Genomic DNA, 27,545 nt, shown 5'->3' with positions numbered 1-27,545 from the left:
CGGCATGGAGGGCGGCCGGGCAGGCGCCCGGTACGGATCGCTCGAGTCCACCCGGTGGCCGCCCGCCGGCACGGCGGCAGGTGAGGCGGCGGGGCGCGGCGGCGGGCCGGGGCCGCGGCCCGTGCGGCGGCGCGGGGCGGCTGCTCCACGTCCAAACTTTGCCCCGGCTGGCTCCGGGACTCCCCTCCTCGGCCCCGGTCCCGGAGCCGCCGGACCTGGCCGGGAACGGGGAGCTTCATTCGTTAAACGAAGCCCCGCGGGGCTGCCCGGCACCGGGGGGGACCCTGCTCCGAGGCCATCGGGCGTGGAGCGGGAGGGAGGGAGGAAAGGGGTGATGGAGGGGAGGAAGGACGGAAGGAAGGGGAGGGTCGAGGAGGGATGTGTGGAAGGAAGGGTGTCTGGAGGAGAGGAAGGACGGAGGGAAGGGAGTGGATGGTGGGGAAGAGTGAATGGAAGGAGGGATGGCTGGAGGGAATGACTGGAGAGAAGGAGGGATGGAGCCCTCCGCAACGCCGCAGCTGAGGCTGCYCCGGGAGAGGCTCGGAGCCGCCGTGCCGTCCTGCCCGGCTGCAGGCAGGACCGTGACCGGGAGCCCGGGTCGCGGCTAGTTCCTCCCGCATGAACCGGGGCGGGCAGACGGCGGGGGGGGGTCGCCTGAGGCAGCAGTTCCCAGCCCTAGGTGGGAAGGAAGTGGCCCGGTGCTGCCCCGGGGAGGGGAGGCTCCTGCAGCCCCGCTGCCAGGACATCCTCCATCCGCTCTCCTTCCCATCCCTCTCGGTGCCCTCCAGTCCCTTGTACTAGGCAGGACAAGAGAAGGCAGYGGGAAGACAAGGACAAGGCAGGGAGGAAGCTCCAGCTCTGCCCAGCATCCTGCTTGGTATTCCGGCGGGGGGGGGGAGGGATGGCTGTTGTCTTCTCCAAGATGTGTGTGGGGACAAACCCCATGGATCCTGGTGTTTTGGCACCTTTGCACGACCTTCCACTAAGTTCCCTGGCAGTGCTGGCACCAGAGTCCTCATCAAGGGAACAATTCAGTCTCCTGTTGTGGGCTGGAGGGAGGCAAGTCAGCTGGGGGAAGCCAGGGAAAGGCAGAGATGGAGGCTTGGGGGAGGCTCCCAGTGGGGCTCCATCCAAGACAGGGGCTGCTCAGCTTCATGGCAATCTACCCAAACTTTTAGTCCTCCTTTGTACCTTCCCACACAGCAATATATATTCCCTCCTGTCTCCCCCTCRGAAGACTCTCTACCTGGAGACCCCATCCTTGGGAGGGACCAGGGCTGAGCACTGCTATCACCTGGATCCTCTGTTCCYAGCAGCCAGGTGACACCAGGGTTGTCCAGGGAATCCTCAAGCATTTGCTGAGCTCAGGGAGCTGGATATGGCCTAGGCATCTCCCCTTGGGTGCCTGCATATGAGGATATTGTGGCACTGATGTTTGCAGGTTCAATGCAGTTTTATAAACTTCCAGCCGCTAGGGAGGGGGGATCCCCAGGTCATGCAAGAACATGGCAGAGATCGGTGTGTTTTTTTTCAAATGTTGCCCCATGTCACTTTGCTGCTTGCTGCCATCACAGGGAGTCTCAGGCTGAACCTGTGGAGCACTGAGCACACGTAGCCTCTCACCTCCTTGTCCTGCTTGTGCTTGGGGGCCTGCTGTGCTTGGGGGATGCCTATCTACCTGTTGATACCCCAGTGGATGACCCAGGGGAGCACAYGTACAGCAGCAGGGTGTTGTGGAGGGGCTTCACCCCTTGTCGTACACCCAGCAAGTCATTCAGCAGTACCTCACCGGAGATCTCTGATCTTTTCTGTGGCTATCTGTCATGGCAATATCTGGCAGTCCCATTGGCACCAGTTGTTTCAGAGGCTGTACAAATACTTAGCCAGAGAAATCCTCACTGGTTGCAATGGGCCAAAGCTGTGCTTTTCACCCAAGTTTGCTAGTAGAGAGAACTGTGGCACTAGAAAGGGAAACGGTGCTATGGTCTGCAGGCTGCAGGTAGCTGTGACCTCTTCCATCTGAGCATGAGCCTGTCCTCCAGGAATGGTGTGCTCTGGCTGCATATTGACAGCTCTGGAGTCCCCCATCCCCTCCTGCCAAGTAGTGCAGGTGGTGGGGACTGGACTGCCTCTGGAAAAGTTACCCTAGAGTTGGGCAGAGTTTACCATCATTCTCTTTGTCAAGCCTGTAAATCGAGGGTTGATTCAGATTGGCTGAATGCCGCCTGCCCGTGTTTTTTTCTCTGGCAGTGGAAAGCACATGGCTAAGTTAAGGGCCTCTTGGGATGGAGCCTAAGCAAAGAGCTTTGACCCCCCTTTCCTCTAGGGTGCTGTCAATCAGTCGCCCAACTCTAATCATGAAATAAATCGCTGGAAACTCAGCCTGCGCTGGTTGCTGCTGTGACTCATCTCAGGCTTGCTGCTAGCTGTCTAAATGTTTTCACCAAAGCCATATGGAGTGAAAGTCTCCAGCTATTATACTCCTCATTAACAATACTCTCTTCCCCTGGGCCATGTGTGATGATTAGAGCATCTCCAAGTTTAAATCAAAGCTTTCTTCTCTTACTTGTTTGCTGGGTTGAAATGGTGCCTGTCGGGGGATCCCTTTGCTCTGGCAGCGTGGGGCTGATTTCTGTGCCCAGCTCTGCTGTCAYATGCGCAGCTGTCGGAGCAAAGAGCCCCTGGGCAGTGTGAATGTACAAATGGGTCATCCTTCTCCATCCCTAAAAGGAGGCTCAGGACTGTGAGCTARATCACAGCTCTAATAAACTTCCCTACCATAGGTGTTTGTTGGTACCAGGCATGTAGAGGGAAGTGTAAGAATCCCATTTTCTGCATTGGCAAAACCATCTCTAGGGAGATCATTTACTTAGCTGTCTGCCTGCAGAACTTACCAGGTTTTACGCCCTCACATGCTCCAAGTGTCTGTGCTTGCCTCTGGCCACTGCCATGTAGTGTCACTTCCATCACACAAGGTTGATGGGTGCTTGGTGTCCTTTGGTCTTGCGGTGTTATCACAGGAAAGATGTTACCTGGCCCATGCCTATAATTGCTGGTGTTTGGGAACTCAGCATGAGCCCATATCTGCCTGGAGAAAGCATTTCCTGAACTAACAGAGAAGATCCATGCAAATCCTGATCAGTCCTCCCAGGCTGATCTCATTACATAGACTCGTAGAAGAATTTAGATCAGGAAGAACTTCTGGTCCAGCCCTCTGTTCAAAGCAGGTTTCATAGTTACATCAGGTTGCTCACAGCCTTGTCCAGAAGATATCTTATACAGAGGATGCAGATTCTACCACCTCTCTGGTCCCTGTTCCAGTGTCCAATCATTCCTACTATCTAACTGTAATTCCCTATGTTCCAACTTGTGCCCATTGCTTTTTGTCCAGTCCTTATGCACCTTTGGGAGGAGCCTGGCTCCATCTTCTCTGTGTCCTTTGGTAGTTCAGGAGAGCTATGACAGCCCCCTTCATCTTCTCCAGGTTGAACAAATGTGCTTTTCTCAGCCTCTCCTTGTACATCCTCTGCTCCAGCCCTCTGACTTCAAGCAAATGTTCAGTTCTTGACAAGATGATCCTGTGGTCTGGGGCAGTTGCTGGCAGATAGAAGGGGTCTCCATCAACAAGATCATCTTTACATCCTATCAGCAGTCCTCAGGATGCTGTCTTTTAGTTACCTGTACAGTTCCATCGGTTTCTCATGAGCGTAATGGATGGTTCTCATGCAGTGGCATAGCTGTGCCCCCTTGTCCAGGTATTTCCTACACCCTGCAGCATCTCTCCTGTCCTACCCTTCCAAGCTTTGAGACCAAATTCAGTGGAACAGATGCCTTACATTAGACAGAGCTTCTCTCAATATCCAAAAAGCAACAGTAGCAGCTCAGGGGGTTTATGGTCCCTCAGACTTTTTCCAGCATTCACCGAAGATACAAGAGGCATCAAAAAAATGCTTAGGATAGTTTTAAAGGAAGCAGAGGGAAGAGGCTGAGGCTGGATGAGGCCAGAGTGGCAGAGGCAGAATAATGCTCCCTCCTGGGGTTTGTGGACTGAGCTAGAGGCAGAGAGCAGCAGGAGAAGGATGGGCCTGTAGGACACCTCAGCTCGTGATAGTTGTCCGGCACACACTTTCCTCTGTGTTGCAGAGCAGCAGGGTTGGTGTAAGGTTAGGGCAGCAGCTCTGCAGTTTCAACCCTGCTCTTAGCCGTTGCAGTGTGGTTTAACATACCATGTCCTCCTATATTCCTGTACTGTGGTGACTCCAAGGGGAGATTTGTTAATCACGAATGACAAAAATATGCACAACTTTTCTATGACCCTGACTGCTCTGTTGTCCCCATGCATGCTGAAGGTCTTGAAGAAGAGGGCTTCAACTGCACAGTCAGGGCAACTCCCAGCCATACCAGCCTCTGGCAGGTGGCCCATTCCAGGAGCAGATACGCATGACCAAGGGAGTGCATGAGGTGCCTCTCTGTCACATCCCTCTGGCTTCAGCAGAGGAGCCAAGGGCCGGGCTGTGAGGTGGGCTGCCAAGAAATGCCCTATGTTGCTCTTCCAGCCTCCATCCGTTGCTCCTTTGAGAGCTTGGCATGATCAAGACTCATGTTTAGAGGAACAGCTCTAGTCTGTGGGCTCCATCTTCAACTCCAGGTTCCCTCCYCAGCTGCAGGTCCTCTCCACAGCTTACTCATTCTGCAGGATCACTTGCTTGCACCGTAATTCCTCTGATTCTGCCCTGCTTTAACTAGCTCCAAGCAAGAGACTTTCTCTTTAGAGTTTCTTGTCCATGAGTTACTACTTTGGTGAACATTTTCCTGGCTTGCCTGAACACAAGTCTTACCCAAAGAATGCAGAGTGCCACAACCCCAGTCACACCATTGACCTCAAGGCCAAGGCGAGGGCTGGGGAGCTTACAGCTTCAATCTTGCCACAATCATAGGCTGGACATTGCCTTGTTGCATGGTGTAGACCTGCCCACCATCCTCATTTTGGGGGATGCTTCTGATCTGCAGCAGGAGCAGCAGCAGGAGAGGAGACCAGGAAGGGCGAGTGCAGCTTTTCGTGGGCAGGGTGGTCACAAGGCAGACCTTGAAGGGTGTGCTAACCTCCTTGAGTCTCAGAGGGTTACTGGTAGGATGATCAGGATGCCTGCGTTGCTTCATGCATACCAGGAGCTGCCCCAGCTTTCAAGCCAAGTGATGCAGTGATTACATGGGGCTGTGAGGGGATGAGCTTCAATGTGAGCATGGCATTTGAAGTGGTAGTACCTCAGGCTGCTGGTGGCTGTCAGCACATATTATGGGTGCTTACCAGTGCTGGGTCTTGCTTCTTGTGGTGATTTGGTGCCACAGCCAGTTTCCCAGCCACACCATGTCCTCTACCTCTTTGAGAGGGAGATTGGGGACAGCACAGAGCCAGGARCTTTCTTGCTGTTGTATGCAGCTGCCTATGGACTGAAATCACTTCCCACCCTGCTGCTGCAGATGGAGGAGAGCAATCCAGCACTGCTACATCCTCCCTTTGTGTGCAAAATTGAGGAATCGCCTCTCCCATCTGGAATGGCTTCTGCTAATGAGGTCATGGGATGAGAAGGGAGAAGAGGCGACGCTGACACCTGTTTCAAGCCCTTGAGTTCACGCTTTGGGAAAGAGCTGGCTGATAATCTGAGCCAAATACTTCTGCTACCAATAATCAGACTATTCCAGGTCATTCCTCCACCCAACACAGCCCAGAAGTGACAGCCCACCCTTCCCCAGATCCACTCCTGTGCTCCTGTGCTACTATGAGTAATTAGATTTGTCCTTAGCTAATGAAAGCTGCAGTAAACTCATCTTTGCTTACTGGAGCATCTGTAAAATAATCAACCTTGTCATTTTAGCCTGGTCRTAGAAATGACACTTCAAGAAATGCAGCTTCTTCCTGACAGGTCTGGAGCTGCACTGAAGCACAGCCTAACCCCAGGGAATGGCTGCTTGAAAGCACAAGCTGGCTGTACTGTCTGCAGCCACACGTATGTCATTACCTACTTGTCTGTCACATCTGCAGGGAGATGTACCCGGGAACCACAGCCGGTGAGCAGATGGCTGAGCCTCCTTGACCCTGGTGCAAGGCCCTGGGTGGTCAGTGGGTGCTGGGTGTGAATATATCATATGGTGAAATATCCAGGGTCACGAGGAGCTCCAGAGCAGCTGAATAGCAGTGAAGCTTGGAAGCCATGGGCTTTCAGCATCATGGTCCCCTAGCAACTCTGTCCAGACCCCTAGCAACTGCAGGCTGGTCCCCTAGCAACCACATCCCAGTCCTTAGCAACCCTATTCAGGCCCTTAGTAACAGGGCTAAGGAAGGGTTTCTCAGTGAAATTTGCAGGAGATGGATTGAGCGAGATCTGATGGAGGGCAGTGAGTCCAACCCCACGCTGCATCTGATCCACGTAGCCATCAGTCCACCACCCAGGGCAGGCGCTGGGTCCCAGGAGCACAGTTTAGGATAGGAGAGAGTCGAGGGCTCGCAATGCTGGTGTTGGGTTAAATGTGGCTTGCATGGCTGGGAGAAGTAGGAGATAATCTTTAATTAACCCTAGTGAATTCCTAAACCAGAAACTGCAGAAAACTGTTCTCCAAATCAGTCAGACTTATCTAAGCCACTCATATTTCCAYTATTAAACCTTCTCTGCCAGCTGCCTTGGAAATGTGCCTCACTCTGGGAATGAGTTCTCAAACAATTTTAAATGGTGAGTAGATGACCAATATGTGCTAGCTCTTTTGCCGTGTACCTTAATGCTGACCTAACTGTTCCTGCCCTGTAACTCTCAGCCCTGATCTGCTTCCTATTTGGGGTTCCCAGGTCAAACACTCCAGCTCTGACATCTCCAGTTCCCACAACTTGGTTGCCTGAAAAAAWTCTAGCTTCCAGGGGTGGTACTCTTTGGCAATGTCTCCCCCCTGTCCTTGCATGGGCAAAGTCCCAGAACTCTAGGGAAAGCAGAGTTTCAAAGGGGAGAGCTGCCCCATGGAGATTCAAAGGAAGCAGAGTTTGTCCCTGATATATGATGATTTTTTAATGTTTTCTCACAACCTGGCTTTGCTRAAAGTGCTGAGGTTCCCCCTCCTCCCCACCATATGCATACACTGCAGGAGAGCCAGATTAGCCCACATGTGATAAATATGTTACTGCACATCATTGGTAACAAGTCCTTTGATGCGTCTCTGAGAGCCAGATATGGCCGGGAGGTGGGAGCTGGCCTGGAAGGGAAACCTCAGATATCCTTGTAAAGTGAGCCGCAACGTGCTTGTGTACATCTGTGTGATAACCTTGTGTAAATCAGTGTGACAGCCTGGTGTAAGTCAGTRGCACATCCTTCCACTTAGGACAATGGCAGGAGAGAGGGGCAGCCAGATTGGAGTGGTGCATCAGGATTGCTGGGCTCTCATCCTGTCTGTGCCGGGCTGGCCGAGCCCCCCACTGCTCTCTTCTGAAATAGAAATAACAGCTCGTTTCCCCCAAATCTTGTTGGGAAGCTCAGATATTTACAGGTTGCTGTGGATGAGGTTATGGAAAGTGTGAGGTGTTTGACTGCTATTATGAGCTACTTACAGCAGGGTGGTGTCGTTTTTTGTGGGTTTTTTTATTTATTTTATTTTTTTTTTGCATGACATATAGCACTGTGCATCTTGAACCCTGAGCAAATGACATCTCCTTTCCCTGCCTCAGTTTCCCCAAGTGGATCGTAAAGGTGATGCTCACTGCTCCAGAKGGTGAGGAAGCTGAACAAGCCCGTCTGGGCAACACGTGGGCCACATCTGGAGTATTGTATCTGATTCCGGGCTCTCTAGTACAAGAGAGACATGAAACTACTGGAGAGAGTCCAGTGTAGGGCTCTAAAGATGATCAGAGGACTGGAGCATCTCTCTTCTGAGGAAAGACTGTGAGAACTGGGACTGTTTAGCCTGGAGAAAAGAAGATTGAGGGGGGATCTTATCAATGCCTATAAGTACCTGAAGGGAARAGTRTCAAGAGGATGGGGCTAARCTCTTTTCAGTGGTGCCCAGTGGCAAGACAAGAGGCAACAGGCACAAATGGAAACACAGGAAATTCCACCTGAATATAAGGAAGAACTTCTTTACTGTGAGAGTGACAGAGCACTGGAACAGGTCTCCCAGAGAGATTGTGGAGTCTGCTTTGCTAGAGATATTCAAAACCTGCCTGGAAGTGATCCTGTCCAACATGTTCTAGGTGATCTGCTTGAGCAGGGAGGCTGGACTAGATGATCTCCAGAGATCCTTTCCAGCCTCATTCGTTCTGTGATTCTCCCAGTAAGTTGGGAAGGGTGGGGACTTCATCCAGCATGTGCTGGGAAGGGAACAGTTGTGATACCTTCATCTCCATGACTCTTTAGGGAACCACTCAGTGCTCTGCATGGGGCCAGAGTTTGGCCTTGGCATGTTTTAGAGAAGGGTGTGTGCACAGGCTTGTGTCTCTGGCATCTGTACATGTGCTGGAGATGCCTTAGGACTTTGGAGGGTCCAACTCTAACCCATGCTGACTGTTGCAGACAGGTGAGCTGGGCTCCCGCATTGATGCARCCTTTTAAACATACCCGACAGCAATAGTTTAGCAGCATGTGCAAAACAAGCACTGCCAAACCTTCCCTGTGGAGCAGCCCGGCATGGCATTTTGACCTTACTTAGTTGGTCTGGGACATGGCTGTTCCGAAAACTTGCCTCTTAAAACTTCTCATCTCTTGTAACTTCTTCTGGTGCTGGCAGGGACCAAAKCAAAGGGCAGAGTGTCCTCTGCTTTACTCATCTCAGTTTCTGCTGCTCATTCCCAGCATAGATGTGTTAGGCATAACACCAGCAGCTTTAGCAGTTCTGGATCACAGGAGATACACGTTCCTCCCTTCAGCAGTTTTTAACTCCCTTGGCTTCCTGCTGTTCAGCAGGGAGGAAGACCCCAGGAATTTCTAGGCTTTTTAAGCAGTCCAGAGTCTGGCACAGCATCAGTGTGGGCACGATGTGCTGCCATTGCAAGCTGGTGAAAATGGTGCTTGTTTGTCAGGCTTGGAGGGCTGGAAGCTCAGACAAGGTTGCCTGCTGGCCTCCAAGGTGTTCCTTCATGCAGACGCTTCATGCGTATTGCATGCATGTTTGGAGCTGTGCACAGCAAGCCAAGTTAGTTCTGATACTAATGCAGCAATGAACAGATCTGTTTCAGAACCCAACAGTACATAAGTCAAGGTGAAATCCAGTTGCCTGCAGCTCTTTGCTCTTGTGTATGACAGTGACTTTCCCTGTGGGCCAGTGTCTCATCTTGCTTGTACCCATGCAAATATGCAGCGGCACTGCAGAGGTCATTGGAGTTGCATTAGGCTTGGAGCTGGCTGGGTGTTTTGCTTGCCACCTTGGCTGGGCTGTAGAGGTCTTCTCCCAGCAGTGATGGGTCCCCAGGCCCTAATCTCCACTGTGCTGTCTCCTCTTGTGGCACTGTCAGGGCAACCCTCACCTGCCAGCAAGGGGCCTGGAAATGAGTTTAAAATTGTGCATGTGTTTAATGGTTTTGCTGATCTGGGGCATGGATATGTCACGTTTACTGGCAGGGGTCCATGACAGCTCAGCCTGCACTTTCATCCTCAGCATCAGCTTARCATCTCCTGCTTGCTAATGTGGCTCCTGTTTCATTGGCAGAGGATGAGATTATTTCCATGGCTGACTCAACCACAACCATTGATGATATTGAAGGGGAGCTCTTCAAAATCGAGAGGATCAGAGAGATCCTGGTGAGAAGGGAGTCAGAGCTGCGATACATGTGAGTATCCTGCCCATCCTCCCTTTCCATGGTCATCCCAGCGTTTTTGTCTGCCTAATCAAACATGAATCTTCCTCAGGGAAGGGCAGAACTAGGATCATTTTCACCTGGAAAAACAGCTTCTCCCATGGTGGATAATCCTGTCTCAAAATTTAATGCTCAAAAACATTTTCACTTATTAGCATTAGGTGCTGAAAGCCATTTTGTTGGCTGAATAAAGTGGAAGAGCTGTGGTCACCACCCAGACACACTGGTAAAATAAGTCCCAGAAAAGGCCTCCTTTTGATTTGTATGGTTGGTAAAGGACTCATCGACTGATCTAGGTAGCTCAGYCTGGGTAGCGCAGTGCTAGGTAGCAGGAACTGAAGGCAAGCACCAGGATGTGAGCCACTGCACAAGAGCCAAGGGACTCCAAAGATGCCGTTAGGTTGGTTTGTCCTCCTTTGCGGTCACTATGCAGTCCTCATGGCAGGAGCTGTCTTTGCGTCTGCGTGTGCTGTGGCCTGTGAATCACCACAGATCACTTTCCATTCGAAAACCAACTATCCTCCTAGCCTTGCTCTCGGAAGAGTCTTGATAAAATCCTTGTTATGAAGTGGCACAGGCTCAAAGATAGAGAGACTGATTGCAGGCAGCGTCCCATGCTTGGAGGCAAATGGGAAGGACTCACCCCTCCGAGTTTGCAAGTCAAATCTGCCAAAGTCGCAGTCACTCACCTTAGGCCAGAGCAAAGGGGAATCCTGTCTCCACAGGGCTCAGGAAACAAGCTGCAACTGGGGGAAGCAGTGGGCAGTGAGTGAGACAGAGCTACTCTCCAGAATGCAAGGGCAGTTGTGCACATAGCCGTGGCATTAGCTGCTGCATGACCCTGTGGCATCTTTCGGGCTGCAGGCAGAGTACTGAGAAACACTCACAAATTGCTTCAGCCCCCTGGGGTTCTGCTTCAGCTCTGGGGACTCTGGGCAGGTGGAGCGTGCTGGGAGGGGGATGGAGAAGCAGCCTGGCCATGCCCCGTGCTACCAAATTGCATTGATGCAGGAAGGTTGTGCTGGTGGTGCAGGGCTTGGAGTAAGCGGTATGGATAACATGACATTGTGATGGTTGGAGCCAAACAAATTTCTGTGSAAACAGAGTTTATAGCACAGTTTCACTGAATTAAAACGTGCCGTATTCCACGACAAGCACCCCATTCTCAACTAGTTCATATTCTTCTGCTGGTGCATAGCTCTTATCTTGAGAAGGGACCTGAGGTTTAGGTACTGAAATTGCTCGTTATTGAATATCCCCATAGCTGCAGCTTGCTTTCCCCTGCAGTGGCAGTATTATGCATCCTCTTAGCTCCTCTTTTACTCTTTCCTTAGTTATTGGGGGACAGTTTCTCCCTCATTAACAAGCCTCAGCACCTGGTGCCCACCTCTGCATTGCATCCTGCTCTCCTTGCCCTGCACAGCCTCTGCAGCCAGAAATGCAGAGAAAGATTTTCTTTAGGGCCCATTTCACTGGTCAAAATAGTCTTTGAGTAAAAATCTAGAGTGCTTTGAGATTTAAGGCAATCAAATAGTGTGTTGCAGTGGTACCAAGGGGCACTTAGGAACATTTTCTTTGGATGGTCCATGAGGAAAAGCGCTGATTTACCCAAGCTCTAGGTTATCAACACAGTCATCTCTACTGAACTTTTCCCTTTTGGATCRTCCATGTGGGAAATTTGGGTCAAAAGCAGTGCTAAGATCAAGGCAGCCCTGCCTAAAAGGCAGAAATAAAGCCWATTTGATGCAGAGTGGTATTTGCAAGAGAAAAGCTCACGAAGCAAAGCTGTGATGAAGCCCAGGCTGCACACCCCCTCTGAGACCTCAGTGTCTGCAGTCCTATGCTCTGGRTTGCCAGACGGAGACAGCTCAGAGAGGAAGGGGGAAAAGGCTCAAGGGTCCAGAAGAGTCATTTGCAGCAGAGGTAAATATATAGCCCTTGTTTCTGCCTCTACTCTAAATGTGGCTACAGACACCGCTGGAGGGATGGCCCAGCTCCCCACGTGACTCTGCTTCGAATGCACAGGGTCTCCAGCTTGTCCAGATCCCGCCATGGTCCATGAGTGGCCGCGTCGGGTGCAGGCAGCCTGCCAGACAGAGGTCTCACATCTACTGCGCTGCCTTTACAGCTGAGAGCGCGACGGGAGGGCTGACGGTTCCTGGCTCCCACCACAGCTTTGTAGGGCTGCACTGTTACACTCAAAATCCTGATATGAGCAAAAAGGGAGCACACCGTATATACAAAGCAGAGAATTTATTGTTAGTCTCATCTAAAATCTAAACAACCTAATCAAACTGCAACAAATGTTATTAGTTGAGTTACTATAACRCTAGCGTTCATAGTCTCAGTTAATGCAGAAAAGCTTCATTAATACAATTAAATTGCTATGACCAGACCAGTCCTGAGATCTCATGCTGTCAAGTCAATACAAAGCCTGGGATTTTTTAATGGTAACAGCAAAAATCGTATTTACTGGGCTGCAGCACTTGACATGCTGCTTGTCTAATCTGTTTGTATCTCCTCCAGTGCCTGGACCACAGGGAACACAAGAACCTGGTAATGTCCACATAAACCTGTTATCTCGGGGAGCTGTGCACTGAACTGTGATTTAAAGGTGTGATTTGGAATAGGGTGATTTGAAGTGATGACCTCTCTGAAGCTCAGGTTCCCCTGAAATATATTGCTGAATGGGATTTTTGGAAGTCATAAGAAGTGAGGTGCTTAAGTGCTTTCCATGGCAACTGGTACCTAACTCTCAAAGGCGCTGTCAACAATCACATCTACTGTTTTTTCTTATCCCTTTTTTTTGGTGCACATTTGGGAAGTAGAAGGAAATCACCTACTGAAACTGTGTACCAGAGTGGATATGACTGCAAAATTAAGCACTTGAAAGTTAGGAGCCCCCAGAATTATGTATTTGAGCTGATCGCATGCGTTGCAAGGAAGTAGAGCATTGCTGCCAGCTTTCCGGAGTGCACCRCTGGGGAGGAGTGTAGCTTTGCAAATCCATGAGAGCTGGGTCCTTTGGTTGTTGAAAGAGCCCTGAGGATTGCCTGGGCCTTGCTCAGTGCCGGCTGAGGAGCACAGGAGGTGAATAGCTGTGGGGAGGTAAGACTTATCCAAAGAGCTAAGTCACTGCTGAAGAAAAGGGATCCCCCAGGACCGGGGTGCTTCAGGATAGGGTTAAAAGCACAGGGATCTCTGGCTACAAAGGGGCTTTTTTTTTTATTTTTTCCAATGGGAGAAAAAACCCCAAAAAACTCCTTATATTTAGAGGAGGACTGCAGGGTGCAGGCTGGCCTGGGGAGATGGACATCTCTAATGACCAGAGACATGCAGTGCCTGTGATGCACTGCCGTATGGAGATGTGACCTGGCTGGTCAGTCAATAACTGTCAGTATTTTGTTCCTGTTAGAAATGTCAGACTAAAATGTTCCAACATTTCTGAGATGTCTGTGCTATGGAAAACATTAAAGCTCCCAATATTCCTCTTTCTCAGAGCAAAAGGAAAGGGCAACATTTCCTGTGGGAGAGTCGTCTGAATACTTTACATGCTCTGTGCAGGAGTCTGGTCCCAGGGCCATATGAGGGATATCACGGCCAGGGCTATGTTGCAAGGTTTATCTCAAGTGGTAGAAGTAAACCTAGCTCCAGCAGCAGCCTTCTGGGTGCTGGTCTTTGCAATCTCTCCCAAGTTTTATTTAAATGAGAACTTTTGTTACTGCTTATTTATAATTTCTATTATCATTTTTAACAAGCTTTCTCTCCAAATTAACTTTAATAATATTTCAATTATTTGCTTATTTCAGTTTTACTAAGTGAATTGCTAATAAGCTTTTCATACTTTTAAAATAAGAGTGATTACGTAAAGTAAGCTTAGCTGCATGTGTACAAGTTTGTGTGCAGTAGACACATCCTGTGCTTCTTGAGAAGTGGGATATAAAACAATAGTGAGAATACTGAGGATGGAGAGGCCATCTGTAGCAATACAGCTCTGGTAGGATTTAACCTGGGGTTTTACGTGGACAGGGGACTAGAGAAGGCAGTGCAGTGCAGACTAGTTACTGTGGATAGGACATAAATCATTTTGTGTCAGAGCACCAATGAATTTCTAATGGATGGGTCCTTGGGTCCTGATATGCCTTAGGGTATGCCTGAGAGCATCCCATCCTCAGGACCAGCCAGRACCCAGATGGAGGTGTGAGTGGGAGGACTGAAGCACGGAGCTGCTCTGATGGCCTGTGCAGGGAATGAGCTTTGGGCTGTAYCTGCTTTCTCCTTCAGAGTGCACTGCCATGTTCCTGCAGCCCTGTAGCRATAGACCCTTTGAGGGAGGGACAGTCTGTTAGATGTCCTGTAAAGACCTCCTGTTGATACTCTTCATGCAAGCTGAGGGCTTTGTGATGATGAAGTGAGGAGCAGTGGATGGAAGGACAGATTGGCACACACAGCAACCAAATGTTAGCATGGGTGAACCTGCTCCGTGCCTAATACAGGACTTGCACTAGTCTCTAAAGCAAGAGAATTTGTAGTATGCAAACAAATGAAGGCATTATCAGATGAAGCTAAAAATGACAAAGCCAAAAGGAAATCTTCTCCTTTGTCTAGGATGTTCTCCTCCTACAGCGATATCTCACAGGGTCCCTCTTCGTCAGTCTGTTTATTTTCACTTCCCTAATTAACATTTCTGGTGTTCTCCATTCAACTGACAAAACTGCAGGTTTGAGTAGCTCCCAGCAAATATGACTCATCCAGGACAGAGTGAATGGTGTGACTCAGTTGAAGTGCCGGCAGGATTATTGAAGATGCAGAAAGCGCTCTTAGCAACACACACTTCAAAGTGAACCACAGACGCTTCTGTCCAAGGTGCCACCAGCTCATAAGCCACAGATTGTGTAGTATGGCTTATCATCACTCACAGCTGTGAAGCTTGCTACCTAGAAATCTCAACTGTGCTCTTGAAGCTTGGATGCTTTGCCATTTGTCTTGCAAAGCATGCAAGGAGTCCTTCTGCATTCAAGGCTTAGAAAAACTTGTGAAGCTTGAGCTAAGATGCTGGAGTGCCTGGTAGGGCTTAAAAGGAAATATGACCCTTGAGTTGCCTTTCTTGGGGTGGAAAATGGATCAGGTGATTCTGTGTAGTTAACATTTGGAAAAGCCACTCCACTTTGAGGCACAGTGAATCCTGAGGGGCAAAGCAAGGAGGTCACTAATGCTGGAGACTGCTGTCATAAAAGAGGTCAGGAGGTGGGGAGCAGAACATTACAGGGAGACAGGGGTTAGTGCTGAGGACATTTGGAGAAGTGGCTTGTCTCATCTGCTGCAGTGTCACCTTCCTGGGGGAGATGCTCAAGGATGGCTTGTTTTGTGGTGGAGAGAGGTCTCAACCAGGAGCACTGTCTGCTGTTGAGGTTTTCCTTACCAAGAGGGAGTAAAGCCCTTCAGACTGAAGAACTAGTGCTCCCTGTGGCCAGACACCATCATTCCTAGGTCTTGTCCAAGTGGGGCTTTAGTGAGGGCACAGACATACTGTATTTTTTGAGATAAATCAACAGATAAATTCAGGTGAATCTTGTCAGCCAGTCCCAGTGAGCAGCCAGATGCACTTGAGCCGATACACTCGTGGAGAGAGCCGAGCMTCTGTGATGCCTTCTCTTCCTGAGGTGACATTAAAGCTGCCTTCCCAGCACACACAAGGCTGTGCATCCCCCAGCCACACTGTCAGCAGCTGCCGCTGACATTTGAGTCTGGATCCTAGGGGCCCTCCTAGGGCCCATCCTGACTGGTATTTCACTGCTGTCCCACGCTTTGAGCCACAGATTTCATTGCCTATGGCTTTAGCAGTCTCCTGTTTAAATGACTTCGTTTCTTAATGGGCACCTGCAAAGTTTACACATTGTTCTCCCTGTGTTGTGTTTCTTTTTCCTTTTTCTTTTTCTTTTTCTTTTTCTTTTTCTTTTTCTTTTTCTTTTTCTTTTTCTTTTTCTTTTTCTTTTTCTTTTTCTTTTTCTTTTTTTTTAATTCTGCAGAAATCCAGTATGAAAATGTAAGACCCTTTTATGTGGCAACAATTTCTGTTTGCTTTTGGATTTTACGATTTGGGGACTTTATTTATTTATTTATTTATTGAGAAGAAACACAGCTGCTATTGCATGGTGAATGTGCCAGGTTTTAATAAGGCATCATTGTCATTAGAGTGATGAAATTTTTGCTTTGCCAACAACCAGTGACACAACCCATTTAGTTCTAATAAAAGCTCTGAGATGAAGTGAGCTATCATTCCCTGTGGGAAGGCAGGTAAATCTGTGCTCCCTGATGCATGTATTGAGCTTACTGCCTTCTGAGGTTGTTGGGTTTTCTCTGGAGGTTTTACACCTTTCCTCTCTCCATCTTTCCCTCTGTGGTTTCATTTGTGTCTCTGCAGGATGGATGACATTCAGCTTTGCAAAGAAATCAGCCGGCTGAAAAAGGAGCTTCAGAAACTCATAGCCCTTCCGGGTAAGGCTTTGTAAAGTTTCAGAAAGCTGCACACTGCATTTACAGTCAGCAAAAGTTTTCTGCGACATTCAAGAAGCTCTTGAATAACTCTCATTCTGGGATGCTCCTGGAGACACAGGTGCTGCAAGCAGGCAGTGCATAAACAACAAGGAATGTAGTTCCTGAGGTCTGACCTGAGATCTTTCTTAGGAGCTTGACTGCTTACAATACTGCAAGGAGTCCTTGCCCCAGCCTGGACTGAAGGGTAGAAAGGAAASAGAATAGGAAAAGAAATAGGAGTCCTTTGAGAAGGAGCATGGGTGTGATATAGGAGGAAGAAGGGGAATGGTTGAGTTAGGTGTCAATGAATGCCAGCATGGTGGGAGCTGCCATGTCCACTAAGGAAGRTCCCCAAATGAGTCCAGAAAAGAAGAACGGGATGTCTTCAGACTATACCGTAGAGGGGCTTCTTTGGAGATGATAGGAGGGCAGATGCCATCAAAGGCCTGAAATACTTGAACAGCAATGAATTCTTGCTGTGGCCATGTCAGAAACATCTGTCACCCACTAGGCAGATGACAGCTGCTGCCTGGACAGGCTGGACTCCCACTGACAGCCAGGGTAGGATGGGTACTAGGGGCATGTCATGCCAAATGGACTTGGAGATGTCCCTGATTTAGGTCAGTTCTGCACTCAGGATATGGAAAAGAGGCAAACAGCTAATGGCAATGTGTGAAAGCTTCAGCTGGGAGGAAATACTGCTTTCTTCCTTCATTGCCTTGACCAGTGCCTCAATGTCCCTGTAACAGCCAGCAAACCACATTTCTCCCTTCACAGCCCAGGAAAGGTCAAAACTAGGGTTCTAAAGAATCCTCTTCAGCCAAAATATTCAAATAAAAGCACACAATAAACTGCTCATGGTTTGAATGAGAATGAGCAAGAAAGATTTTCTCTTGAATTGTTTCCATGACTTTTCCTAAGGCTATGCCTCCTCCTGGGACATCCATGTTCAGCCCACCAGTAAGGACTTTACCTGTGTTTCTAGGACGAGATGGACGACATATTGCTGCTTATTTGTTCCCATGAGTTTGGGCATCCAAGCAGTAAGATCTGGACCTCAGTTGTTTCCACTACAAGAATCTCTCTGAAGATCTTGAACTTACTGAGACCAGTGAGTGTTTAGCGGGGGGGAATGCCTGAATCTAGACAACAGGCCAGATGTGCACATCTGTTTCCTAGAGCAGCAGCTCAGCTGATAGTTTTTTTATGAGATGTTATCTCAAAGCGAAGGACATCAAGAAGCCTTGACCCTTTCTAATGCTTTAGCGGTGCTGTGCCGTGTGTGCTTATGAATCATCAACATGCAGATTGAAACAGGTGAGAGACTGGCAGCTGCTTAATAAGCATATCTCAATCAGTTTTAATACATCCTGGCTGTATCCAGAGGGAAGTTCACACTGGGGAAGTGAGGATTCGGGCGTAAAGGTAGGACCTACTTGCAAAGTATARATCCACATCTCATGTGAGTTTTTAGTTCAAACACTTTCTAGTTCATAAAATAAGAGTTGACCTAAATGGTAGCTCAGAACTAGAGATAAATTGGAACTTCTCTGAGCCTCGAGAAATTTGACTGTCTTTCTTTCATCTGCTTTGCTTTTTCATTTCTGACCTTTTCAGCATTCCCAATTTCAGCTGAGAGCAGAAATGCTGATAGCATGCAGGATGCTCTTTTTGTTTTTATAAGTTGACTCAAGACAGTGCTGGAAAAATGCTGTAAATCATTAATTTTGGGAGACAAAAAGCAGATCAAAACTAAAAATGAGTATTGAGGTCTAATTCAGATAAGGACTCAAGAATATTGGTGGTTACTCAGAGCTCAGCCTGACCTGTAGCTTGAAATCTCACCAGATCAGGTTGTCTTTAATAATTCAGRGGCACACCACAGCGATGATGGACTCTGACATCAGCAAGTTGGAAAACAAGGTGCGGTGTTTGTGCAGTGGCTATATTTACTCTGATATGCTTTAACTCATGAGTGCAGATTGTTAATTAACTACAAATAGCTGATATGTTATGTTTGTGCACCAACCTGATGACTCTGATTAGCAGGMCATCTGAATGACATTGTAAGTGCTCTTGTTCCCACCAGAGAGTTGGGAGCTGCTACACAGAGGCCATGGCCATGGCCATGTGACTTTGCATTAACTGTTCATGGGAAGAGGCCAATGGCTGTGGCCCATACCTCAGTTCAGATCAGCTTTCTCTGTCAGGAAGCCTCAGCTCACTCATACACAAGATCACTTGTCACACCAATGATATGAGAATCCTCTATTTACTGCAGATGTTTCTAACAACATGATGATTGTGAGAAGTTCATCCTACTCAAACTCCCACAGCAACACCTCAGATCAATATATAACAGGCTTTAAACTACAAATCAATATGCAGTTTAGGTAAGTGCTGAGACTCAGCCCACAGGTTTGCTCCATACTGTGAATTTCACTGCATTTTTATTTAGCTGAAGGAAGACTGGAGATTGATCCACCTTGTGCTGGATTGATTTTGAAGCTGGCTACTGAATTCAGAGATGATATTAAATGGCTGCAGCACAATCACAGTCTCCACCCAGCGTAGCTCTCCGATTATATTTAACTCCCCTTAGCCCCGTCTCTGTCATCTTCACATATCTCACTCACTATTATATACCAGTCTATACAGGGCAGGGCTTGATAGGGATGTAAGAGTTTCCCTGGTCTCACTGCAGAGATACATGGCAAAAGTGGGTTGCAGAGTGTTAAAGGTAGGTCACTCTGGGGCTCTGCAGGTGCAGGTGACAACCAAGGCTAACACATTCAGAGTGGTAGTTTGGCAAGCACTTTTGGTCATCCGTGTCACTGCGATGAGAATGAGACCGGTGAGGGATCACAATAGTTTGATAGGTCGGATATACTGGATGAGATCACAGTGACTGAGTTCAGCAGGGAATGAGACCACRTAAAGCCAGTGGATCACATCAATCTTCATGTCTCTGTATGTGTGGGTAAATAGTGGTGTAACATTTTCCCAAAGCACATGATCATTTTTGATAATTTTGATAATTCCCTCCAATTCCTTCATTAGGCACCTCAATCCATGACTGGCCATGTGGAGAACCCAGCTCAGAGGCAGCCAAATAGGGTCTCTTGAGTCCTGCATAGCTCAGATCTGTGCTGAGACCATGTGGTTGAGTGTGCTGGCATGGGAATTGCAGGCTAAGCACATCCTGACTGAAGGTTGACATCTGAATTGACATCTCTGATCTCCCTGGAACCAGACACCTAGTCCTTCCAGCAGTGGAGGATGAAGATACCTGGGAAGTGATGAACTTTTCCACTGCTGAGACCATTTTCCTGAGGTTCTCCTTCTCTGAGGTTCGCTGTTGCATCTTGCACTACTCAGTTCCATGAAAATTTTGGGGAACTGTTCAAAATCCAAAGTTTGGCCTGGGCTATCCCATCCCAGCCAGGGTGATTTAGACAAGGATGATGTTTGTTTAGTGGCCTGTGTCTTGATCCAGGTGATTGGCTTGACTTTTACCCCCACTATCACATCTGCTCCTATGTGGAACAGAATTAGAGCCAACCTGGTCTCAGATTGGAGAGATGTCACCTGTCAATGTGTTAAATGTGTTCCYTGTGCTGCAGAGACTGAGAAGTCCAATGAGGAGAAGCAGAGGGAAGAGGAGCTGGTGCAACAGATACACAAGCTGGTGGAAACACGGGATTTCCTGGTGGATGATGTGGAATTTGAAAGGCTCAGGTAGGTTGGTGCAAATTAGTCCTATTTTTCTGGAGTAATTACTGCCTGGCTGGATGAGCTGTGTGTACAGGGCGTATAGCAGGTTGAAGAACAGAGCTCCATGGCTGGGACATGCTCCCGAACACATTACCTCCGAAGTGGTGATATTTTAGGTATAGCTTAAATGGTATGTCTTTGGCCTCCCCGAAGCAAGAGCAAAGGGTAGTAGTAAAGAGAGTCTGTCATGTTCCCTGGGTGGTTCCTGCTTGAGCAAGTAAATTTTGCACCCACTGCCCTTCCTGCCACTGCTGGGTCTCCCAGGCACTCCCAGAGCAAGTCTTGGAGCCAGTGCTACACARTGAGGTACTGATAGTCCCAAAACACTGTTCCAGGCTGTCTGCAGACACAGGCAGAGATTGCTGAGCTGATCACACTCAGATCATGCCTTGCAGCTTTCTGAATGCTGCAGACTAGACGYGTCCCCTCAGAGAAGAGCTGAACTTGTGACATATTCATATTCATATGACTCTAGAAACAGGTTGAAGAGGGTAAGACAATTATTGACTCTGGAGATAGATAATGGAGAGATGGGCATGGCTACTCAACTAGCTGAGTCTGAGAAAAGTTTGCAAACTGGGTTTTTGCAAGGAAGAGCAAGAAGAAAATAGCCACTTAGCACCTGCTGTGCTGGATCCATCTGCAAAATATGGCTCACTTGTGAGCGTAAACATRTGTCAAAACCACCTTCTTCAAGAAGGCTGTTTTGCCTCCACCAAAGCAACAGGAACCTTTTGCACCTGTTGCTAGCTCTAGAGGGCTCTGATTAAGCTCTCCAAGAAGCATATAGGGGACTTTCGCTGTTGCAGACAGAATGCTCAAACCTTGCTCCCGTCTCTCCAAAGAGCACTGTGATGGGTAAACAGTCACAGAGCAAAGTGGCTTGGCCAGAAGTTGCTCTYTTGGCTTCTGGTCTGTGCTGTCATGCCTCACTGGATGCTCCTGGTTGCCTCACTGTTCCTTTCCTGAGTGGTAATCAATCATCTCCTTTATCACAGGGAAAAGGAAGAAGACAAGGAAATGGCAGAGTTCCTGCAAAGTAATCTCTCCAAAAACTACCTCCAGAAAGCAAGTAAGTGATAATGAGTTTTATTCCTTGCATAGAACTTCCCTGGCAGTTCCTCCACTTCACTTCAGTTCAGTTGTCTACCTCCAAAATTTCATTGTTCTATGTGGGCTGTTTTACTTGGAGGCCATCTGCTAATGGTGGAGGGTATGGTGTGAGAAAATGGCAGCTAGGGGGTGCTGGTGCTTGGCATCATGTTGTGGAAACATCCCAGATTGGTATGGATGCTATGCTTCCATTTCTCTCCTGACATTTTCACCCAGCATGTCCTATGAGAAATGGGATGGGTAGAAGTTCTTTCATCTCTCATGTACTTTATCTGACTCTTTCTAATGAGCTCCTTATATCTCATCACACTGCTGGCTGAGACCACAAGTTGTGGTATATGATCTGCTCCTCCTCTAGTCCTGGTCTCTGAAGCAGGTCATCTTCTTCCSTGTGCCTCCACCACTTGTGGAGAAACACACCTCTCGTACAGTGGGAGGCATRTCCAGTCCAGGGTCCCTGTGTGCCTGTCCTGCCTTATGGACAGACACACCTTATGGACACCTGGGAAGCACATTTGGTGGTGGGCATGATGACGGCAGAGGTCGTGTCCAGCTGTGGGGAAGAAGAGGTGCAGCATCCCAGCACTGGAAGGAGCTCTAAAAAGAAGCAATGGGCCTTGCCYGTGACACTAAGCACATGCTGACCTTGAAGTTAATTATGCCTCTTTCCATAGCTCCTGTCAGAGAGAAGAAAATGACTTCCAGGGGGCAGCAAACCTCCGCACCATACATGACCAAAACAGGCCTCACCTTGCTCAAGGAGTGCTGTGGCTTCACCTGTTCTATCATGTAGGCCAGCCGCCAGCTCCTCTGCGCAGGACATGATCACGGTAACATACACRTCCTAGGAAGCCAGGCTGGGTGAGAGAGGCTTCCTCAGGGAACAGAAACTCCCAAATTCCCGTGTAGGAGGATGAGTGAGAGTAGCTAGGAGATGTATGGCTTCTGGCACAGCAGGCGTGAGCATGAGGGAGCACCAGGATGCATCCTTGCTCCACAGAGGTGTCAGCAGAACAAAAGTTCCAGAACCCCACTAAGCTTTGGAGAGAGTAGGACTGCAGTCATGGCTGGAAGGAGGCTGAGGAGATGGAAGATTTGGGTGGAGAGGGAAGAGAGATAGAGGTCAAAGAGGAGTGGGGGTGAATGCACTTAGGGGTGGTACCCTGGGCACCAAGACATCTATCTGAAACCATGAAGAAGAGGGAGTTGTTGATCAAATGCATCTCTTATGTAAATGCTTGATACTCATGGAGTTACACCACTGATGTCCTTTGTCTTCATGTAGCATCTTTGAAAATTTGAGAGATCATCAGACCTATCTGTCCTCGAAGATCCTCACATGCCTTCTCTCTGCCCTCTAGATCTTTTCTGTCTTAGCAGGTTACAGTTAAATCACTGACGTCTGCCGACATTACCTCCAATCACAGGTGCCCAAACATAAAATGATGAGTCCTTTATATTTAAAATAGAGTTTGCTAAGGACTGAGCTATGGCAGTTGTACAGGGGTCTCCTGTCACTGCCCAGCTGTTGAGAAGCAACCAGTTGCACCTCTGTTTATTTGCTAACAGCTCAGGGCATAAACTCATTCCTGAAAGCATAAAATGAATATTGTCACTTGACTTTGTAAAAATACCAAATAATGGCAGACCATCAGTAAAGAGGTGTTTCTTACCAGTGCAACCTGGTGTGCACTCCCTCTACTCAGCTTAGGAGCAGACTAAAACAAGTGTGCTCATGGAGGTAGATGGTTGGATCCCCACAAGATCAGCCCTGCCTGGGTCAAGCTACCTCCCTACCCAGATGTTCATATGCTACACTAGTCTGCGCAAAATGTTGTCAAAATTGGTGTCGATGGGTTGCAAGCAAGTCAAGCAAGGTCCAAACATCTTGGTGGGAGCTGGAGCAAAGGCTGTACTCATGGTAGCTTGAGTTGAGCTCACTCCTAGCAGAGGGTGGTATGGAAAAAGATGAAGCAACCTGCAGCTGAGATAAAATTATGTCTACAAGCATACACCTTGATATGGTTGAATTGACATTCTGGGCTCCAGCATCAGAAACTGGAGCACAGACCTTAAATCTCATCATGGGGCAGCTGGCAAGGAAGGCAGGAATTGAAACCATCTACCCACTGAGCTCTCACCTTTCTCTGCCTGGGCTCCACCCAGTAGCTGGTGAGCGTGGCCAAAGCTGAGCCGGGTCCTGACTGACAACATAAATTGTAAGTGCTATATAAGAAGATGATGTTAATGGAGGTCCAGTGGATTGTAGTGTTTCCAGAGGAGAATACACCTCATCCTTTAATACTGCTGATGACTCTTCCATGTGTCAGGTGGCCTGACATCGAAGGGTTAGTGTAATTGGCTTTGAGCACTCTGTAAAGCAGGATCAGCTCTCCAGCTACTGGAGAGGGGATGCACCAAGGGGATCCCATGATCACAAACACTGGTTTCTAATCTCTTGCCTTTCCTCACCAGGTCTCCAGGCAGAGTCCACAATCTACTCTCCTCTGAGAGTTTCAACTTCCTGTCATTGTTCATGCTTCCCACCGCAGCACCAACACTGAAGAATTTCCAAGCAGGCTGGTGCAAGCTTAGATGATGGCATGTTTTCTTGGTGCCACATCAGCGGTCGTCTCCTTCATGACATCAGCAAACACTGAATTCTACCCAAGCTCAGGTTGGAAGAGGCATGTGCAGCCGCAGCAAGAAAGTCCATGACAAAGAGAACCGACGTGATTGTTTACCTGAATAGAATAATAAAACAAGCACTGGGAGCTAATGTTTGGATCCATGATCCAAAAAATACTGTGGCCATGGATGAGCTCTCATCCTTGGCCCTTGTACCGTCTTGTTGGGTCTCTTTTATCTGGACTCTTTGTAGGGAATGTCTCTATTTTGGATTTTGTTGTCTGCATCAGTTTTAATGCAATGTGATGGATGGTTCTGGGTGGAGTTGTGGAAAGTGGGACGGACAGTGCCCATAGGCAGCTGAATGAAGGGTTATTTCTTATGAAGTTACTACTTGAGCACAGATCTGCTGTGTTGAAGAGTGAATGAATGAGTTGGTTCCCCACGTCACTGCTACTGGATTCAGTTCCAGCTCAGAAAAAAAATGGAAAATTAGAGCAAAAGGGAAAATAAGAGAAATTCAGGAGAAGAATGGGGCAAAGTGCAGAGGGAAATGAAAACCAAACAAGAAACTAAAAATGTAGCAGGGAAAAGGAGGAAGAACAGATGAGAGACAGTGTCACTGCCAGGAGTGTCAAGTCTTGCCCTCTAGTTTCCCAGGCAACGCTTCTGGGCTTGGCATCATGAGCTGGTTATAAAGCACTGTGTGAAGGATGAACACACCCCAAGGTGTTGCAGTCTATGCTGTCCCTTCTAAACACTCACTTGTCTCATGATGGCACAGCTAGAGCTGCTAATGACTATTTTGGGAGGATAGAGGCTCTCTAGCTGGCTGTGAAGCTTCTGCCCTGCGTATCCTTCTGTCCTTTAGGATGGCATGGTTTTGCTGGGTGTCATGGGTTAGCCTCCCAGGTGGGTGGCTGCCCAAGATCTCTGATTGTTCTCTGGCCAAAATACTGAGGCCATCAACTCAGTCCTACTGCAGCTTGCTATAGGGATGTGTTCCTGCCTGGGTCACTGTCCAATATGCCTTTGCAGGTGAGCTGGTCATATCCCATGTGGCTCTTTTCATTGCATCTCCTGCTATTTCTACACCTGCTAGCATGTTCATCCTTATATAACACAAAGCAGGTGTGATCCTTCCTTGTGCAACACCATAGCAGGTCCAAGTTCCTCCTGCATTTCTTTATCAGCACTGCTGTAAGACCCAGTATATGAGACCCATTTTCTAACTTCTGCAAGAGGGCTGCCATTTCCTTTTCCTTTCTGAACAATCTTCTCCCCAAATGGTTTTTATTAGAAGTCAGAAAAGGCCACAAACTCTAAAACAATCCCTTTGCACTCACAGGACCAGGTGTGAGGCTCAAATCAGCTAACATGGTACTTGGTCATCTGCAGCAAACTTGACCCTGTTCTAATTCATGTCACTTCTGAGCTGACTTCAGTGGTCTCAGTCTGGAACCTGCCTTCATTTTGTGATGCTCATTATTGATGGCTTATGGCATCCTACAGCCACTGCTTACTGATTCTGGTGCTCTCTTTGTTTTGGAGCACCTTGATTTCAGGCTGGAGGGAAGGCTGGAAAGCACTGTAGATAGCAGAAGTAAATTAAGTCACAGAGAGTCGTGCCTCCACACTGCAGATCACACCTGAAGCTGTTGCCCAGGCAGGAGTGGTGGGTAATGTCATAGGCCGTGATTGGTAGCATCAGGCCTGAATCTGATGGGACAGATTGGGCCTGTCTTACTCCCCACTCTTCTAGATGCTGTCCAGTGACTACTTTTCTCTGTCACTCTGTGGTCACCCATGTGGTACAATATGGATTTTTGCTTTGATCCATATAGACCAATGGTTGAAGACCCCCACTGTCCTTGTCTTCCACAGGATCTTATTGGGAAGAATGAATAATTGAGCCGGTTTGCTTGGTTGGGCTGAGAGAGAGCCAAAAGCAAAGAAAGGCCTTTGATTCAAAACTTTCTCTCCAAGCTGATCCTTACCTCCACCCTACAAGGCCTGGATTTCAGTTGCTGGAGCAATGCTTGGGTGGGCAGAGAGGAGTCTCTGAGAAGGAGATGGGGAGAAACCTGTCTTGGTCTGTACTGTGTTTTCTGGTTGTATTTGTGTAGGTGATCGTGGAGAAGGAGACAGGCTGCTGTCCTGGTCATGCAGTCATATTCGGCCTGTATTTTAACTGATGGCAAAGGTGCACAGCACACAGGAGCAACACTCTTTCATGTACATTTATTTTAACGCAAACAAATAAATACCTGTTGGAAGCTTGACTCTCAAATATTTTCTCCTGCCTGGGACCTTTGCAGTGAGGTATCTCAGGCTGTGTCAGAGCAGGGTGGTTAAAGTGAAAAGAAACAAGATCCCGAAAAGCAAGGCTGGATTTTTGAGTTTCCTGGTATTGCAGGAGTATAGACCAGCTCCTACTGCTGCAATAAGATATATAACCTGTGCCTTTCTGGCCATCAGCCTAACATTTCTCTTTTGGGCCAGGCTGAAAAATCTTTGGAAACACAGGAAACTGTCTCTCTGGGTTAATATTCTCTCAGGCCTAGAGAAAACACCCACCTGTTTTAATTTATTTAATCACTGTTATCAGTCTTTTTTTTCCTCACCAGGCCTTGGTGGTACCATTTACAGATGATTTCTGGCACATCAAATGTCTTCCACATGTGGCATTTTGCTTGATGGAGCTCTGGAGCTCTGAAGTGGTCTGGCTACAACATCTCTCCTGTGACCTTCAAATCTTCCCCCCACCCCCATCCTATCCCCAACCAGCCTGCAGTTCTCTCAGGATAAGGATCAGGAGTGGCAGCCCTCCAAACTGGAGGATCTCATGGGATTCAGTGTCATGTGTATTTGGGACAAGTGAGTAAACAATGTCTGAGAAAAACTCTCAGTGCAGCTCCTGGCAGCTCCTGGTGGGCATGCTGGGGAAGATATGGTGGTGGGAAATGGGCAGAACAGGAGCAGAGAGGCATGATGGACTCTGTGCTGTACCTGAGTCTCTGCTGATGTGTGGGACCGGAGACGCTTGCAGTCATGAACACATGCCACATACGATTTTATGCCAGCAATGACTGAGAGGGGAGCAGGCAGCTCTGGCACCCACATCCTCTCCTGGATCAAGCAGCTGGAATGTGWATGTGCAGAAATAATACTCTAATTCAGGTTTAATAGCATTCATGCCTTTGCCATCTGGCACCCCATGGTGCTTGGCATGCCAAGCCCAAGTAATTGCTAATTATGGGGTTAACAAGCCGTCAATGCCTTCCCAAGTCGCTGCTGAAGAGAGAGGTTGTTGCTAGCACAAGGTTGTATCCATCTGTTTGCAGAGTATTTAAGGCAGGGAGGTAGCAGGTCTTCAGGTGAAAACATCATAGGGGATCTGGAGTTGAGCTGTGCCTCTCTGTGCAGCTGTGCTCYGTATTAGAACACACGTGTGAACACATGGCATGTCCCATCACTCTGGCCTGCACACTGGCAACAGGCACGCACAAGCACAAGCTGACTCCAGCAGAAATCCCACCATCAGTGCTGGGGCAGAGCGACTCGATGGGGCAACTCGCAGAGCAGAGAGTACCAGCATTGCCAGCTCCTGCCCACACTGACGAAATAACAGGCTTTTCCAAAAGAAATGTTGACAGAGTCCGGA

At 48.4% G+C, this 27,545-nt stretch overlaps 1 protein-coding gene across 1 annotated transcript; it reads left to right on the top strand.

Annotated features, from left to right (window-relative positions):
- The first annotated feature begins 4 nt into the window (after positions 1-4).
- Positions 5-26,157, top strand: LOC146599576 (bMERB domain-containing protein 1-like). Its single transcript, XM_085298299.1, has 7 exons — positions 5-80; positions 9,682-9,802; positions 16,254-16,327; positions 19,990-20,104; positions 21,139-21,212; positions 21,928-22,083; positions 23,729-26,157. Exons 1-6 carry the CDS (start codon positions 5-7, stop codon positions 22,044-22,046), a joined length of 579 nt encoding a protein of 192 aa, XP_085154425.1. The 3' UTR covers positions 22,047-22,083; positions 23,729-26,157.
- The last annotated feature ends 1,388 nt before the right edge of the window (positions 26,158-27,545 follow it).

Source organism: Rhea americana, unplaced genomic scaffold (assembly GCF_003343005.1).
Source record: "Rhea americana isolate MKP2758 unplaced genomic scaffold, rheAme1 scaffold_138, whole genome shotgun sequence".
NCBI classification, from domain to species: Eukaryota; Metazoa; Chordata; class Aves; order Rheiformes; family Rheidae; genus Rhea; species Rhea americana.
This window is presented reverse-complemented; position numbering and strand designations above follow the sequence as displayed.

Bases quoted from the DNA above. Each gene is read 5' to 3' on its own strand.
- LOC146599576 (XM_085298299.1), top strand. From the start codon at position 5: ATGGAGGGCGGCCGGGCAGGCGCCCGGTACGGATCGCTCGAGTCCACC. The intron at 81-9,681 runs GTGAGGCGGCGG...TTTCATTGGCAG, and splicing joins GCCCGCCGGCACGGCGGCAG to AGGATGAGATTATTTCCATG. The intron at 20,105-21,138 runs GTAGGTTGGTGC...CCTTTATCACAG, and splicing joins GTGGAATTTGAAAGGCTCAG to GGAAAAGGAAGAAGACAAGG.